This window comes from Anopheles stephensi, chromosome X (assembly GCF_013141755.1).
Source record: "Anopheles stephensi strain Indian chromosome X, UCI_ANSTEP_V1.0, whole genome shotgun sequence".
NCBI lineage: Eukaryota > Metazoa > Arthropoda > Insecta > Diptera > Culicidae > Anopheles > Anopheles stephensi.
Window position 1 is genome coordinate 6,585,382 of NC_050201.1, and position 17,813 is coordinate 6,603,194.

General features: G+C 42.7%; 1 protein-coding gene across 9 annotated transcripts in view; it reads left to right on the forward strand.

The window, feature by feature from the left end:
* Positions 1 to 17,037, forward strand: part of LOC118508670 (serine-rich adhesin for platelets) — a 155,425-nt gene extending 138,388 nt beyond the window's left edge. For all 9 annotated transcript variants that reach the window (XM_036048713.1, XM_036048506.1, XM_036048536.1 and 6 more), the window contains one exon: positions 718 to 17,037. In XM_036048713.1, coding sequence (XP_035904606.1) covers positions 718 to 2,889 — 2,172 coding nt within the window. In that variant the 3' untranslated portion in view covers positions 2,890 to 17,037. The remainder of the gene's footprint in view (positions 1 to 717) is intronic.
* The last annotated feature ends 776 nt before the right edge of the window (positions 17,038 to 17,813 follow it).

Sequence of the window (17,813 nt, forward strand, 5' to 3'; positions counted from 1 at the left end):
AGAGAAGAGAAACAACAGACACACACACACATACACCCAAAACAAACACACGGTTCGTACAGCTACAGTAGCTTGCGTGTGTGTATGAAGTTAGGGCAAGTGAGATGGTAATCAAATAGTGAACATGAACACTAGGAATCGGGACAGCATCTCAAGTAAAATGAAGGGAAGAAACCCTTGGTGGGAAAACTAATAATAATAAAGAAAGTAAACGAGAGAGCGAGCGAGAAAAAGAAAGGGAAAAGAGAAAGAATTACAATTGAACGATACAATACTACAACCACAGTCAAGCAGGGTAGAGAATAAATTTGAAAAGAAAGTAAAAAAAAGCGGATCAGTGTGTGAGAGAGTGCGAGAGAGAGAGAGCGAGAGAAAAAATACATAAATCACAAAAAAGAAAGTGAAAAATAAATAAAAAAAAATCTGAAATGCAACTACTTGGGAAAGGGAAAAAGTTATTCCTAGATGACACAAAGTGACAGTAAAAAATATAATAAAACAAACGCAAAACAAAATGGTGTTAAAATTTTGTTTTGCTTTTACGCTTTTCTTGTTCTTGTGTTGTTGTGAAGTAAAACTATCTCTTGTGTGTGTGTTTTATGTTTTTATTTTTCTTCTTTATGTGTTTCATATCCGTGATACACTCATCGATAGGCAATACTAATCGCTTTCCTTTTTTTCTTCCACTTTCCGATGTACTTTTGACGCTCCTTACAGACACTCGGACGCTTCCTGGTGGGACAGAGTGGATATCCCCGGTCGGGCATCAAGTCAGCGCCACCTGCCGGCATCATTGGTTTCCCGGGTGCTGCCGTCGGTGCGATCCCGTTTGTGTTTCCGTTTGCCCCGCTCGGGCTCGGTTTGTTCGATACCGATCCGCAGCGGCTTCTGTCGATGCTGCACCACCAGTCGGCACTGGCCGAGGAAGCGCTTCGCTACCGTAGCCTGCTGTTCGGTTCCGCTGCCGGAGATGGTGGACCAACCGGTTCACCAGCGGCAACCTCATCTCACGCACCACTGCTGGACGATTGTAAGGAACCGCTCAATCTGCACACTACAACGGCAACCACCACCTCCACAACCAGCACCGGTCACACGTACGACCATCAAGAGAAGGGTTCGAAGCTGGCCGGCACCTCACCGAAGGTAGCGATGACAATGATACGCGTGCGCGATGGACTTACGAAGGAAGGTTTCCGCAATGGGGGTGGTGAGGATTTGCTACTGCGCAAACCACCACACCCACCCCCACCGACACCTTCGACGGCCACCAGCAGTTCGTTCGCACCTTCCTCATCCTCGTCGTCGTCCACCTGTGACGAGGCACTGGCACTGTTTCACGATGTGCATCAGCTGAGCGGTGGCTCACCAACACCGGCCACGTCCGGCGGCACACCATCACCGGCCACCGACACCAAGTGTCACATCTGCATGGCCAACTTTCCGTCCGTGTGGCTGCTGGAGCAACACTCGGCCCTGCAGCATCCGCATCTGACGATCCACGACGATAAGCCGTACCTGTGCGGGCTCTGTGGACAGAAGAGCCGGTACGCGTGCTGCCGCTACCGTACTGTGCTGGCCAAACATCACCGTACCGAGCCGGGCGGGCGTAGTCGCGTGCCGGCCGATAAGCTATTCACGTGCGACGTCTGTGGCATGCAGTTCCGGTATCTGAAGTCGTTCAAAAAGCACCGTCTCAACCATGCGCTCGAGCGGCTGCATGGCAAGAAGGGCACGGGTGCGGTCGGGACGAGCAGCGCCGATAGTGAGCCGGCCGTGTCAAGTACGAACGAGGGTAACGAGGGTGTTGCCGCGGCCAGCAGTGGAATGGTAGCGGATCTGCGCAGTTTGACAGCTTGCACGGACGCAGATACGGAGAATCTCGTCGGAGATGGTGGACCGGAGAAGACTACTCCGGCTGCGGTTAGTAGTGAGATGCCTGGTAGCAGCACGAGGACTGGTGGGGAAGAACAAGACGACACGGTGTCCGATTCCGCACTGAACAACCAATCGGCCACGGCAGCGGATTCTGCTGGAACCGGCGAGGACACACAGCCCAAGATTACCAGCAGCAGTGCGACCAGCACGACGAGAAGCGCTCCAACCTGTCACAGCAACGGCATTTCGGCCAACCAGTGTACTAATGGTGGCGGCAGTGCAACGGTTGGCAGCTGTCAGGCGAACAGCAGTAGCACAGGCGGCCGCATCGTGCAGTCACCGATGGAGACGGCGGCAAACGAGGCACTGCTGACGGGCGAACTGAAGCGCTATCAGGCAGCATCGGTTGCGGCGGTTGCTGCAGCTGCCCATCACCATGCGTCCGTAGTGCGCTCGATGGAGGCAGAGTCCAGCAGCGCTCATGCACCTGGTGCCAGCAGTAATAGTAGTGGTGGCGGAGGGGGTGGTGGTAGTAGTGGTGGTTGCACCAGTGGAGGTGTACATCAGCATGGCCTTCCACCGTCCGGCAATCCGGCAACCGGACCGAACTCACTGAGCCACACGCTCAACAGTCTCATCAACGCGGAAACGATACCGCACCATCGGCTGCTCGGGCTCGACCCGCAGGAAGCCTCCATACTGAACTTTCTGCGCGTGGATGCCGCCGAAAAGCAGCGCGACCGACGGTTCGCCTGCCCGTTCTGTGGGAAGTGTGTGCGGTCGAAGGAAAACCTGAAGCTGCACGTCCGCAAACACACCGGCGAGCGTCCGTTCGTGTGTCTGTTCTGTGGCCGCGCGTTCGGTGGCAAATCGGACCTGACGCGCCACCTGCGCATCCACACCGGCGAGCGGCCGTACCACTGCGAGGCATGCGGCAAGTGTTTCGCCCGGGCCGACTACCTCTCGAAGCATCTGACCACGCACGTGCACCAGCTGTCACCGCGCCCGTGAGAGGAGGGCCGACGGAGGCGTCCGCGCATGTCGGTCCTCTGTCGGAAGTGAGGCGCGTCACCGAAGCAACACCGTAACCGTACCGTAACCTACCTAAAAAGGGCGGGAGATGCGGACTCACTGCTCCATCCGGGATGCGGTCAGCGAGCACCAGCACCTCTCGTTCGTGCAACGCAAAGCAATACCAGTCTACAACTAATCCTCCACAATTTTACTAGTGATCACATTAGTGCTAAAAAGAGAGACAACTATTAACGCGAGAGAGCGAGATAAAGGAATGGATAAAGCTCCATCAAAAACACACACACACACTGACATGGAGCGAATTTGTGACACAACCACATTTAAGGCTAGCTGTATTTGTAGCTGCAACTTTCGTCTATTATCGTTGTTGTACGTGAACACTTTACCGTATATATATATGAAGAAGCACACATACACAGAAAACGCAACATTAGCTTGTACTCCGTGCAGAGTGCCAGCCAGCCAGCCAGAAGAGAAAACTCACACACACACACAATCACGCACCGGCCACGCACACGGTTCAAAGTGGAACAAATTTACCTCAGGCAAGCGCACCGATTATCCGGAACCGTACCGGATCTCTATCAACAACGACACATACACACATGGAACCATCGGCCGATAGCATCCGTCCGTCATCTTACCGGGACGGAGTACCGTGACTGCGGGATGGCTAACAATATGAGAGTGATGGCTCGTAAGTAAGCTTAAAGCGAGAGAAAGAGGGAGAGAGCGAGAGAGAGAGCAGAAATGATAACAATAACTATGGCGCTAGGGAGAAAGGATGCTGCAGCCCCCAGCAGGCAAAGGCCTCGCTCTCAAGTCGCTTGGGTCTGACAGGTTGGTCCAGATCAGGTTCATCGACGAAAAGCGAACCGAAAAGCGAGGATTTGACAGATCTCCTACAAGAAAGTCCCCAATTAATTATCTGTGATTTTACGTCATAACTAAACTCTGGTGCACAATCTTTGAAATGCGGAATGGAGTACTGGTGAACGGAACAGCACGAACGAATGAATGTTTAGGAACGGAAGCTGGATGTGTTATCGTAGGATAGTAAACATACAACCTAAGCCACTAACTGGATTAACTATGGCGTCCATTGTACAGTGAAAGTTACCAAACACACACACACAAACACACAAACACGCAATACACCACAAAACAGCACAAACAGCGTTACACAGCTCGGGTTTTAGGTTGATTGTGTACGGATGATTTTTTTTTTCGGGGATAGTGTCTGTTTTTGTGTTTTGTGCGACTGTTATGGCCCCCTTGTCAACGAAACGAAATTTGTAGTAGCTGTGTAGTGTCCGCGCTGCGGTTGGTCTTCTTGACAATGGGCCTGCAATCGTTTTAATCGAACCTAGAGTATATATATACACGAGAAGGTAATATTTAACGCAGTTTGCAGTAGGTAACCGAGCGGCCCTGGGAGGGAATGAAGCATGGGGGGATAGCAGGCAGCTGGCCATAGGACAAGGTACTACGGTACACATTAGACGTGCACGGAGGAGAAAACGAAGCAGCAGAAGAAGAAGAAGATAAAAAAACAACATACAACTGAATGTGATTATTTTCTATATATTCAACAGATTTAAGCTATTTATACTTATACATGCAAAGCAGAGATTCAATAGTGATTTTACACGAACAAGGAACAACGTAATGTAACGCAACAAGCAAAAACCCCTAAAAATCCGTCTCGTTAAATTGGTACCCAAAAACAGCAAAAAGGCGCAAGCAAAAAAACGGAACAGTAGTACGGGTAAGGTGAGGCATGAAGATCCCGTCGGCCATATTGATTGCAACAGGTGGAAACAGAAATCGTCCTTCCGAAAACCAAAAGAAAACATACACATGCAAGCAACGGAAACTATGTTAACTTCACACCAATCAACCAAAAACCAAACTAACCTAAACCAAACCGTACTCTAAGAGAAACAGAAGAAAGAGAGAGCGGGGGGAGAGAGAGAGAGAGCGGGACAGAGAACGTGAAGCAACCTTAACTAAGCAGGCAACTGATACCAAGAGAAATATTATACAAGCGCAACTCTCAGCAGCAAGAAATAAGGTTTTGAGTTACTTTTATACATTCTATATTTATATACACGTAAGCCAAAGGAGATTTTTACCGCAGTCGATTGCAACTTGTTAATAAGCGCTCTAAGCGCCTGCCGTAAGCAACTACCACCCCGGGTGAAACGTTTTTGAAGACGTCATACTAATGCCAGAGAACCAGATACACACATACACCCATCCTCACCGAGAAACCAAGATAGCCATTAACAAGATAGCCAACATGGCGGGAGAAAGTAACTTTGTTACTGCAAAACCTTTTTATTTCCAACTCCAACCCACATACAAAACACAAGACTACCGGTTAAGTGTATATATACAATGTTTTTTGATACATAAGTACACAACGCTTATTTAAATGAATAAGTACACACGAGGCCGCCATCCAGGGCGAAAGCAACTTTAAACCAGAACATAGAACAACGAAAACGGACTTGCGCAGTGTGCTCTGTTTTTTTAAACCACAAGAGAGATTTTATTTTTATTCCCATACAAACGAGAACCAGCGATAGGAAAAAGAGCGAGATAGAGAACGAGAGAGAGCGAGAGAGAGAAAACTGAGGTCTAATAGTTACAGCGAGCACTATGATGGTGAACTCTTGCTGGACTCCGGCCTACTAAGAAACCAGTACTGCAAACCATAGTGGATGATACACAACTCGGATACGGATCGAAACGATTGCGAAACGAACCTTCTGTCATTTAAGGTTGAGACAAAAACGCTGTCAAAAACCCGTCGAACGAACGTGGTACGCTGAGTTGCGGACAATTTAGTTTCCCTCGTGATAGTGAAACGAACACACGACACAACAGCACCCAGTTGATGAGGGACGCGGGCGCCATCTTTTACGCGCCACTACTCTGTGTTTGTAGTGGACGAGCGCTGTCACTGGTAGTAGTGGTTAGCATCCAGACACGCATACGTGTACGGAATGGGGAAGGGGGAAAAAGGATACAATTTCACTGTGCCAAATTAAATGTACCTCAGATTAACACAGACAAATGCAGCACCATACTTAACACATCACGTCACTAACACATTCTCACAGATAGGCGAAGAAATGTCAAAATGGAAATGACGGAAGCCGGTCATGTATTGGACCGTTCGGTACAGCAAGTACGGTGTCAGTAATCAGCTAAAGCATACAAACACTTTTACGCTTCCAAACAACCCACTCAGACACACACACAGTCTTACACGCAAACACACTATTAATATTAATATGAAAGCAAACAATGTGTATTCGGTGTCGTTTTTTGTGTTTTACCAGAGCAGAGTAACGCGCTGGAAAGGCAAATGCAAATGCTACTAATACATCTTAGAAAACTCAAAAATTCATTACTATATAAGTGTCCGTTTTTCGCAAACCAAAAGAAGAAAAAAAGCAATTGAAAGCTGACAGCTATGTGTGTGTTAAAAAACACACACACATAGACATACACTCTTGGAACCATAGTTCATGGCTAGTACACACTATTTAAATCGATGTCGTGTAATGTTTGTACCATTTTGCAGCAACAAGCAGAAGCAACTAAGAAAAAAGAAAAACAAAAGTAAGACATGAAGGCAAAATGATCTACTCAAAATTAAATGTTTGTTCATCAAAGCTAAGATGCGTCCAATATGTGTGTGTGTGTGAGCAGAAAACAATATTATTGCAGATGTAAGCCAAGCGTCAGGACACTACTGTCACAACTGTCAAACGGCAGGGAATAGTAAGCATGCACACGCCGCGTTTATGCAACCTGGGACTGTACGCGTCCCGCGACCCAGCTGACAATGTGAGGCAGCATGACAGCATGATTGTATTGTTAAGATTTACGTGTATCGATATATCAAAACGACGCTGATTGAGATTCAATTAAGTTCCTACCGATAAGACTAACAGCATCAGGGCGTTATGTATAATAGTTGAGTTTTGTGGAGGGCGCAAACGGCATGTATGGTGGACGAGCGAGCTGCAAAAGTTAGGACATACCCCAAAATAAGCGTCCCCTACTCTACAGCAGGAAGACTGCCTACTGTTTCCACAGTCGTACAATCATCAAGGAATTTGATTATCAAAACGAAAAAAATGTGTTTTCATAGTGGTTCGTTCGTTCGTTGCGTGTTATTAGTTTCTATTTCGTTTCTGTGTCAAAGCCATCGTTTAACGCCATCGCTAGTAGCAGCAGCAGTAGTAGTAGAAGTAGTAGTAGTAGTAGTTTGAGCGTTTCGTTTTCAGATGCAATCAGAGGCTGTCTCCTGTTTATTTTTTTGTTTCTAGCTAGTAGAAAGCGTATAGCGGAATGGGACTGAAATGGGTACAGTGTGACACGCACACACATACGCACACCGTTGGATGGCTCTTCCGGAGTGATCCGGAACGTAGGCCGAGAGAGTGAGAAAAGGATGAGGGAGTGAGACACGGCATTGAGGGATCTGAACGTAACGGGGGTTTCTTTAGCAGAGTAACTAGTAACTGGAACTGAATGTGTATTTTTTGAAACGTGTTGTACAAATTTTTTTAGTCCAAAAGAGGAGGGGGTTGGGGGGAGGGATTTTTGCAAAACAAGGCAAGGATAATGGAGGGGGGGCGGTATGGGCGCTTGGCGCAACGTTAGGGTTAATATAGATTTAATGATGAGCAACACGTCAGTCTTGAAGTATGCTACGAGGAGCCGCTTGAATCTGGACGCGAACACGTCCATGTTGTATATCTTCAGAACCTGGGGGCAATGAATCTACAACCACTACAAGACAGACACCACCACCATTACTAACCCTTGGCTCAGCAAGACTGAGCGATGAACACAGATAGGAGTTGGTTTCCACGTAATACGTACCGTACGCGAAAATTAGAGTCACAGCCAAACACGACCGGACCGGATACACGTTCGGGCCGGGTCAACTCTGCCACAGACGTCCAGGGTGAAGAAGTGATGCCTTCTTTTTTTGTTTTGGAGGGAGAGGTATCGCTCTTTTCAAACAAGACAACCGGCTTCCATCTTAATCGCTCGTAAGATCTAATAAGGAGAAATCACACACACACACATACATACACACAAATCACATTCATTCAACACCGTATTACCTACCAGAAAGCAAATGTAATGAAACAAAAACCAACAGACAAATTGAATAACTGAAGCAATATTGAAGTGTGACTAATCGTTAACTGATCGCAAGTCATGTCGAACGAGATCTATTACGTTTGTAAGCACTAGTCCGTAAGCAACATGCAATACAATGTAAGCGTAAACTAACTTTTGCAATTCTTGTGTGTGACAAACGGCACATGACAGCTGTCACCATGACTGTGTCAGTAGTATCCGTGCACTACCAACCGACTGCGCACTGAGAGACAGGTGGTGTGGTGATGAGATTAGCGAGAATTTAGTGATATATTACATATTAAGTGCTAGGAACTCTTATCTCTCAACCATTGCATCCATGTTGGCGCGATAAGAGCGAGAGAGAGAGAGAGTGAGAAGAGTATTTATGGCTGGACATTGACAAATCTACAACATAGCGCAGAATAGTGGTAATCGACGTCTGACGGGCTCTCTCTCTCACTCTCTTGTCTGCATGCAAAGTGTGGAGACATATACTACTTGCATAAATGTAGGTGCACTAAGCGGATAAGGTTAGGTTAGGAAAGGGTTTTCCGAATGGAGAACCAAACTCACAGCCGACACACTTGACCAGATTTTATCTACTACCGGCTAAGGGAATGCTGAGCCGTAGCTGAATGTATAATGTAAGTGTTACTAGTTTTGCTTCGTTAAATATTTTGTCACCTGTTTTGTGCAGTGCCGGGGGATGGGCGGCAAAGCAAAACAAACAAAACTCTAAACGAAACTGATTCTTTAACGTTCGTACTGCCAGAACTACCAATACTTTCCAATTAGCGTGTTGAGTTTCCTCATAACCTCAATCGTTGCCGGGAACGATGCAAGGGTGATAGACAAACTAGGCTAAGAGCGGGCAAAGTCCGGCTAGCAATATAACCAAAACTAAGGCCATCAGCGCAACGTCGACCGATTTACTACTGAAACTGATTTTAGATGAATGCACAATAACGAAGTAACGCACAGGCGTTACGCCGTGTATAACGAAACCCACCAAAACCACAAAACCCGGTACTGTCCGGATGATGTGCTACGTAATATGTTCTTTCGTTTCAGGGCGCCTAATGCTTACAATACATAACACAACGACCGTCTTTACCCCGCACCCGCCACACGACTCGATCGACTACTGCCGATTTACTTTTAACGTAACACGCGTAACGACGACGACTTTGCTGTAAAAACAAAACCAGTAAGAATCACCCCGGATGCAGCGCTAATAGCAGTAAGTACCGACAGAATCTTTGTCGTTGCCGCCTGTGATATAACAGTGAAACCTAAAAGCCAATACCATCAATAGTCCAACCGAAACACACATAAACACGCATACAAACATAGTTACCATTAACAGATAGACGTCTACTGCCCTGCAGGAAACGATAAGCAAACACATGGAGGTTGATAGATTGAGCATTAAAGCATGGGAGAAGAAAAGCAAGAGAGAGAGAGAGAGATTGTGAGAAATTTTTTTTCTTTCCCTCTTATACACTGGCACTAATTTCTATAGCAACACACCTATATTTTGGTTGGTGTAACTCAAAAATGGTTTAAAAATTGGTCTTTGAATTTTTGTTTTAATTTTAAACAAATTAAAAAAATATATATATAGATCACCATTTTCTTTAGCCGTACTAAACACACTATCGCAGTTCATATTATCCCATGTATACTTTTAACAGTTCATGTATAATAGGACAGTTAAAACTATCGTCCAATATTTTTCAAACTTTTTCATATCAGTTTTCCCCAAAACCAGTGAAACTGCACTCCCGAAATCGATCATACCATCATCGGTACCATCAGTCCCATGGAAAACTAGCGGAAAAAATCCCATGCATATTTTCCATTATTATTCGGAAAGGTTGGGGGGATCCGGTGGCCCAGGTGACAACGGCACCGGTCTTTACACGGCTGGATTGGGGGCTCAAATCCTATCCAGACCGCCTCCCCGTACGCAGGGATGACTACTTTGCTACGGGTAAAACCAAGCGACACAAAGCCAGAGATGGCAGGCCAGACTCGCATGACAAATAACATTTTATGTTCATGTCATTAAGGTTTCCGTATAAAACAAATTTTTAATAAGCTGAAATTATCACACAGTCTAGTAAGCCAGGTAGGCAGGCATGATCTAAGAGGTCGTTAGACCAAAGAGGAAGAAGAAGACTTAAGAGGTCGTTAGGCCAATAAAGAATAAACATGCACCTTTTATGTGATAATTTTTGTCAATCGGTCTTAGCTGTTTTGAATGTAAAACTGTTATAAATTTATTATTATTTCTACTTAAGACAGTTTTAGTTTCTTTCTCCAGTATAAAATGCTCGCAGGAGCAGTTTCGATTAATGGCGGCTTTAGAAAATGGTATCTTGATTTTTCCACAAAAAAATTTTTTTTTGTTTAGATTTATTTAACTATGTTGTGGAAATTTCTAGGAAATGTTTTAATACAAGCAAAAATTTAAAAAAAAACTGATAAGGAGAAGTAACACGTCAATTTGAGGTGAAGCTATAGAAATTGTTGGCAGTGTACTACCTTTGTGTAAGAGAGCAGAACCGGCACAGATCATGAGAATGCTGCCCAATCGCATTCACACAAAGACACATTTATTTACTTATTCAACACTGCCTTAGTGAACATTTCTCTTGACGTTTTTCAAACGCTAGTATAGGTTGATGCTAGGTGCTCGACCATTTTTTTCTGTTTGTATGTATAGTGGCTGACGAAATTGTGACGGAAATATTCGGAACCTTGCATCACGACAACTGTTGGCTTGAGTCAACATACAATTGGAACACACACACACACACGCAAATTGGCAAACCGATCGGAAACCCTAGTTTGTAGGTAATTAACAGGAGCGCCCAGCATGTTTGGTCTGGCTTGGGTCGTCTCACTGTCAACTATTAGTAACCGCACGTTGACAGCTCACAGTGACAGCTAAGCAAAGCACCACTACCGGTAAACACATAGGGTAGTGTGTGTGCGTACATGTGTGTGCAAAAAGTTAATTGCGTTTAAATTGCGAATACGGTACGGTGGTGGGAGCTAAATTAGAGGTAGGAATTTAAAAAAAATTAACCCAAAAAAATTTAAATACATCTAAGGATTTAAAAAAAAACCAAACAAAATTTGTACATTTTATGGAGGGGCAATAGACTTGGTAGTTAAATCAATTTTTAAATTATCTGTTTCATTTTTCGCTGTAAAAAAATTAACTTTTTTCCCAGCAATTGTGAAAAAGGATTTATCCGGCGATGAAACTATCCAGATATCTAGGTAGTAGTGAGGCAAAACACACAGCTCGCTAGCTGAGAAGGGGCCGACAGATTAAGTGATACAGCTGAAGAAGGAACGAAAGAGAGAGAGAGAAGGAGAGCGAAAATATGAGGAAAATATTTAAAATTACTGTACTTACTTACTTCAACTGTTTTTCTTGGCTAAAATGGTGAACTTTGAAAAAAATTAGTACCCGTGCCGTGGCAAATTGAAGTTGTTGTAGCGTTCAATTACACACACTATTACAAATTAAATCGTATATTTGAATGAGAGAGAGAGAGAGCTAGGGAGAGAAGAGACAAAACAAAGCCCCCCTTCCCCTCCTCACCCCCCGAAAAAATGCTCCGAACCGAGGCAGTGGACAGATACACTCAAAAACAAATACTATTCGGTGTTGTGACTTACTAACATTACATTATTAACATTCCATTGCAAAGTGATATTTGGAATGCAATCGAGTGACGGCAGGTGTTTAGGATTAATGGCGCGTGGCAAACACTATTACACTATCGATGTGCACGACCAGATGATAAGACTTAACGCAATGGGCGGTAGCGAACGAGCGACTGAGTGGCACAGATGTTACAGATATTATTAGCTGCAAGGACAGGAATGTTGGACAGATTGAACTGCCGCACCAGGCAAGGCATGTCGATTCCCATGGCAGGCAGGCAAAACTAAACGATGAGGAACATAAACGAACAAACACCCATGCACATAAGCATACAAAAAAAAACCTAACAAAAAAAATGAGATGTACTTTTCCATTCATATGTGTGTGTGTGTTTGTGTATTTTAGAGAGCAATAATATATATATACATATATACATATAAAAGTAAACCAACTAAACGTCACATGCACGGCAACCACTGTACTAAGTACATGCGGAATGCGGATGTGTCAAATAGAGCTGAGCTGAGGTTTACTCTAGGCGGCGCTAGTAAAACGAGCATGGTTCGAGCTGCATTAGCTCAAGAAAAAGATGTATTGGAAATGGAATGATTGTGATAAAGTTTAAAAAAAAGAAAATATTATTAAAAAGTAAAACGCATACAATTATCGTAAATACAAAAAAAACAGAAAGACAGAGCGCGAGAGAGAGAGAGAGAGATTAAAACATACAAGAAAGATATGACAAAAAACACTAAGAATAAATGTATCCCTCCTCGTAAACAGATAGGAAAATGATCTCTTTCGCTAAAAAAAAAACAAAGAGAGCAAGAAAGAGATAACAAAAACAAGCGATAAGAAACGAGTGAAAGAGGGGGAGAGCGAGAGAGTGGGCAAGCTGCAATATAGAGGGCGCTGATCGCGCCATGTTGAAAGGTGTGCGTACTAAAAATGGCACCGTCGAAGCTCGCCACTACTACACCAAGAGGTAGAGATCCAGAGGTTTGGATGCCTCTGTGTTTACGGTTTGTTTTTTGTTTACTATTTTTTGTTTTGTTTTGTTTTGTAGGAAGGTAAAAACGGATTAACAGAATAGTAAGGTGAAAGAATATTCATATTAAGCGCAGGGGCATTAACACATACACATTCTACCACGCACACCGTCACACACACACACATAGTTTCTGATAAGATGGCGGCGGCACAATTGACAAGAGATGTACTTTGATCGAAATGGTTTCAATAACAACAACAAAAAAGAGGGTTAAAAGGGAAGAGGAGAACAAAATGCAGACGCACGCAGCAGTGTTATTTGTGCGAAGCGAAAGTGTATAGCTGAAACTGAGACTCAATTTAGAAATGCAGGAAATAGAGAAGAACAAAAATATAATACGCGCGTGTGTGTGTGTGTGTGTGTGTGGAAGAAACAAAAATCACAAAGGAAAATGGTCGATTAGCAACCCAAAACAAAGGAGAACAAAATGAAAAGTAGAAGCAAACAAAACGAAATGAGCGAAACACAAGCAAAAAAACAACAAAAAAAACTATTAAAATAATTGAAGAAGAGGAAAAAAACACTCACATACACACACACACATACAAATGTTTTTTACATATTGTCCGCCCATAAGTATTCCAAAATTCTCAATTATAATGTGTGTTGTGTACTACATTCGCAATCTATTTCCTCCTTTACATGGCAACGAGAGTACATAAAACGAATGTGACTAAAAATGTGAAGCTAAAAGTAAGAAGAAGAAGAAGAAGAAGAAGAAAACAAAAGATACACACATACACACACAAGCAAACAAAAACTCCCTTAGCACACCGGTAAAAATTGAAAGCAGAGAGAGGTGGTCTTGTATTTTATGGAAGATGAAGCAAGCCGAAGAAGAAAACCCGGTCAATGCACTGATTGGTATAATTGGTATTAAACAAAAAATGTATTCTGTTAAACCTATTCTGAAAGCTCTCTCTCTCTCCCTCTCTTTAATCACAACGGCAGCGCACATTCTTCGCGCGAACACTATTTTATAGACAAAAAAAAAGCGGGAAGGCGATATTAGAGCGTGCTTGTGTGTGTGTGTGGGTGTGATAGTGTGTGTGTATAAACAAAAAAAGCTAAATGAAAACGTCCGCCATGTTTGTTTCTTGGAGTGTAGAAAATGGCACTTATACATCCACACACACATACATACTCGAGCGCGCTCGCATACTGAAGGACTGAAGAATTAGAAAAGCAAACAAAAAACACCCACACACACACACAAACAATTTAAATGGAGGTGGGGCAAAACAAAAAACCGGAGGGGAAACCAAGACCTAGCACAAACACACACCTACACAAGGAAATGAACAAATTTTTAGGCAATTTTTCACAAGCATCTAAACCTTATATACAAAATGCAAGCGACAACAAACAACAACAAAAACGTTGACGTTGGCGGCAGTTTAATCGAAGTAAAACATCACACGCACACACATTTACACACACACACACAAATACACGTACACAATTAAAAACTAAACACTATTTCTTGTAAGAGAAGCTTTCGGTGTCCAATTTATACGGGAGAGATGTGGAAACGATTGTGAGAGGAATTATTAAGTGAAAACGTACACAAACACACGCACACACACACACACAAAATACCAAAAAAAATACAAAAAAAAAGAAAGAAAAGTACACAATTATGGCAAACGAAACGAAATCGACCTGAACGAAAGCAGTTGAAGCGAACTAGAACGAAAGACTTCAACGCCAGTAGAGACGAGGAACGGATTTTTTGTTAAATTTTATTTTTTAAAGTAGATTGATGATTCTGTTTGTGGCTGTGTTTGGGAAGTAGATTATAGAAGTAGATTATAACTGTTAATTAGTTAGATTTTGTTCCTTTCTTCTGTTGTTATTGTCTTCATTTATAGTCAGGTACAGGGTGTTTCGGGTAACATTTGACATCTTATATTTTTTGTTCCTTCTGTAAATCTTTACTACTCGATATTTAAAAGTTTGAGCCCTCCTTCTTCCTTTATGTTGGAACGGATAGGTGACTAAAACCCTTGCTGAATTATGGCAGAGAATAGCTTGCGTCATGATGATTCGAGCCGACCCTCAAAATATTTATTATCACTACCGTTGTCAAATGCTTTTTGAGGACAGGAAAGCAAAACAGACCTTAACTAGATTTTTTTTTATGTAATACAGATTAAATTTCCTCAAACCTCTGTTGGCTTTCGGATATTTATCCTCTGAAGGCGATGTGATGCATCTCCACCGCCCAAAGAGGGCCCCTTCAGGTGCCTTCTAAGCACTGTAGCACTTCCAGAGCCTTGGACCCTACATGGAATATTGTGGTATGGGGCAATGTTGCAAAAGATACCAATCGCACTTCCAGCAATACAAAACTCGAGGTAATGGATAAAATGAAGGCCCTTCTCAGAGGGAATTTGTTGTTGTAGTGGGTAGTTGTCGACCCAAGAACCTACCCGGTCACGAAGCCACCCGTAACCGACCCCGGTAGCTTTGACGAGTCCGAGTAGGTTTGTCGATGCTACGAGCGTCACGGATTGACCCGAACACCTCATTTCATCCACGAGTCGAACTCGATTCCCATATAGACGATAAAGACTCCTGGTCATTGTAATTTAAGTTGCCTTTATTTATCTAGTTTTTGATTGATGATTTTCTGTTGCCCTACGCAAACTGTCAAACTTAACTTGACCACCCTGTACTTTATGTTCATTCGCCCTAATGAACTATAAGAAATGGTTTGGACGGCATTCACTTTACAGTTTACGGTTGTCAAATAGAAATTCAGACATACAAACACACACACACACACACACCTACCGATACAGCTACTAATAGCAACAACAACAAAAACACCCATCGCGTCACTGCATCTGTCACCCAGACAGCATCACAAAAAAATGCTCCATAGCTCCGGCAGACGAAAGAAGAAACAAAAAAAAAGAGGCTAAACAATATATTGTGCAGGTCACGAACAAAACGAAAAGAAAACCCCCCTTAAAAGGTAAAATAAAGTTAAATAACAAGAAACAAAAAAAAATCACAATAATATTTTTTGATACGAAACATTTTTACAAAACCCGGCGTTTACGAAACGAAACGAAGAATATTAGTGAGGAAGCGGAGAAACAAAACGAAAACAATACAAAACGCAAATAGAAGAAGCAAACACAGCAAAGAAGACCAAGACAACAATTGTGCGAGTAGTACAGCACCAACACAACCATTCAAACTTACAGACACACACACACATGCAAAGGGACTAATTAGCAAATCTCCTGATTCTAAAGGAGAAGTCCTCAAGCCCAACCAAACCAATGCAAGCTCATAATCGGTTTCATTTAATTTGAAGCTCTTTTACTTTAACGAACTGATCGGTCCCGCAATTGGCATGTATATGTGGTAGGAAGGAAAAATTAAGGTAAAACACAGACACACACATAGACACATACACTGAAATTCGAACGTCCAAAATTTACTTCATTGACATCCTGCTACTACGAGTTAAATAATTAAGTAAAAGCGAGCCAAAACAAAAGAGCTATTCGACCGTGCATCAAACGACCAGGCTATACTATCGGGCTAAAGGCAAGCACATTCGGAAAAAGAAAACAAACAACAAAAAATTAAATTGAAAAGCAAAATTCTCAAAAATTTATCTCCTTCTTCGCGCACTGCACTCTGGAAGGAGAAACTTAAAACGAGGAAAATTAGTAAAAATTTGCCTAATGGGAAAACTTAACACCGGTGGGACACATAATTCGATACAACAACAAAAAATTGATTAAAGCAAACTTGCTAACTTGCTGGAAGGCTAACACACAAGCGAACTCTCAAAATTTTGAACACACAAACTCAATGCTGTCCTGGACAGGCAACGTGTTTGGTGGCGAGTGGAACCTTCATCGCCCCCATCAACCCCTCAACGGAACAAGATCGTCAACCCGTGTCGCTAAACACACACCAAGCAAACAAACTCACTCACTCCACTCCATCTAGTACATACGACGAGAACAAACCGTTTCAATACACGCACACACACAACCAAACCACACGAACACACATTGTCCAGCAGAAGAGGCGAAGCAAAAAAAAAGTATATTAAATTATGTGGAAACAAAAAACTAAAACTCCCCCCAAACAAAAAAAAAGAAAACCCAAAAAAAAAACGAACGACACACAAACACACACACTTCTTAATTCTTGTTGTAATAAATGTTATATTTATTGAAAAATATATCTAACGGTGTGAATTTTATTTTTCACAATGAAAGAAATCTTTTACCCTTTTTTATTTATAAGGCAAATAATTAAAACCATAGAGCCACAGTGGGCGCATTTGTCGGGAGAAAAGTTCAAAAATCAACTTAAGGTTTTCGTCAATTTAGACGATTTTTTGCTGGCACTTTAGGTTCAAAGTAAAAGACACCCAAAATCTTAATTTCCTACAGCTAAAGAATTCCACTCTGGGAATTTTCTAAATTTGTACATGTTTTAAAACAGAAGGGTAATAAATAAATAGTTTAAAGTTGTTAAATATTTTTTAATATTTTGACTGTTTTGGAACGGAAATTTATTGGCACCTTTTTGAGTTTTTTTTGTGCATCAACAAGTCATAAAGTATTAGGCGTCTCCATCGTACATTTTTTAATTTTTTAGCCTAAAGTACTTAACACAATTGAAGTCTTGAAGCTTGATTTTTTTAATCTCTCAGTTTGTTTGGTAATAATTTATTATTTATAAATAATTATAATTTTTCATGAATATAAACTTCAAACAAATCATAGGTTTGTTAAACTTCAAATCCTTCAGTAATGCCCCTAAGAATCAGAAATACCAGCACCATGTTGTGGGATGGTACAGAAACATATTAAACTACTCAAATTTACATAACGTCTTTGTAATTATTCCACATTTCCGAGATCTGTTCTACGGTGACGACTGTGCGCTTATGGGCCAATCCTGGAGGAGTGCTTCGGGTTGCCAGTCGACTTTTTCATACGCCCTCATACC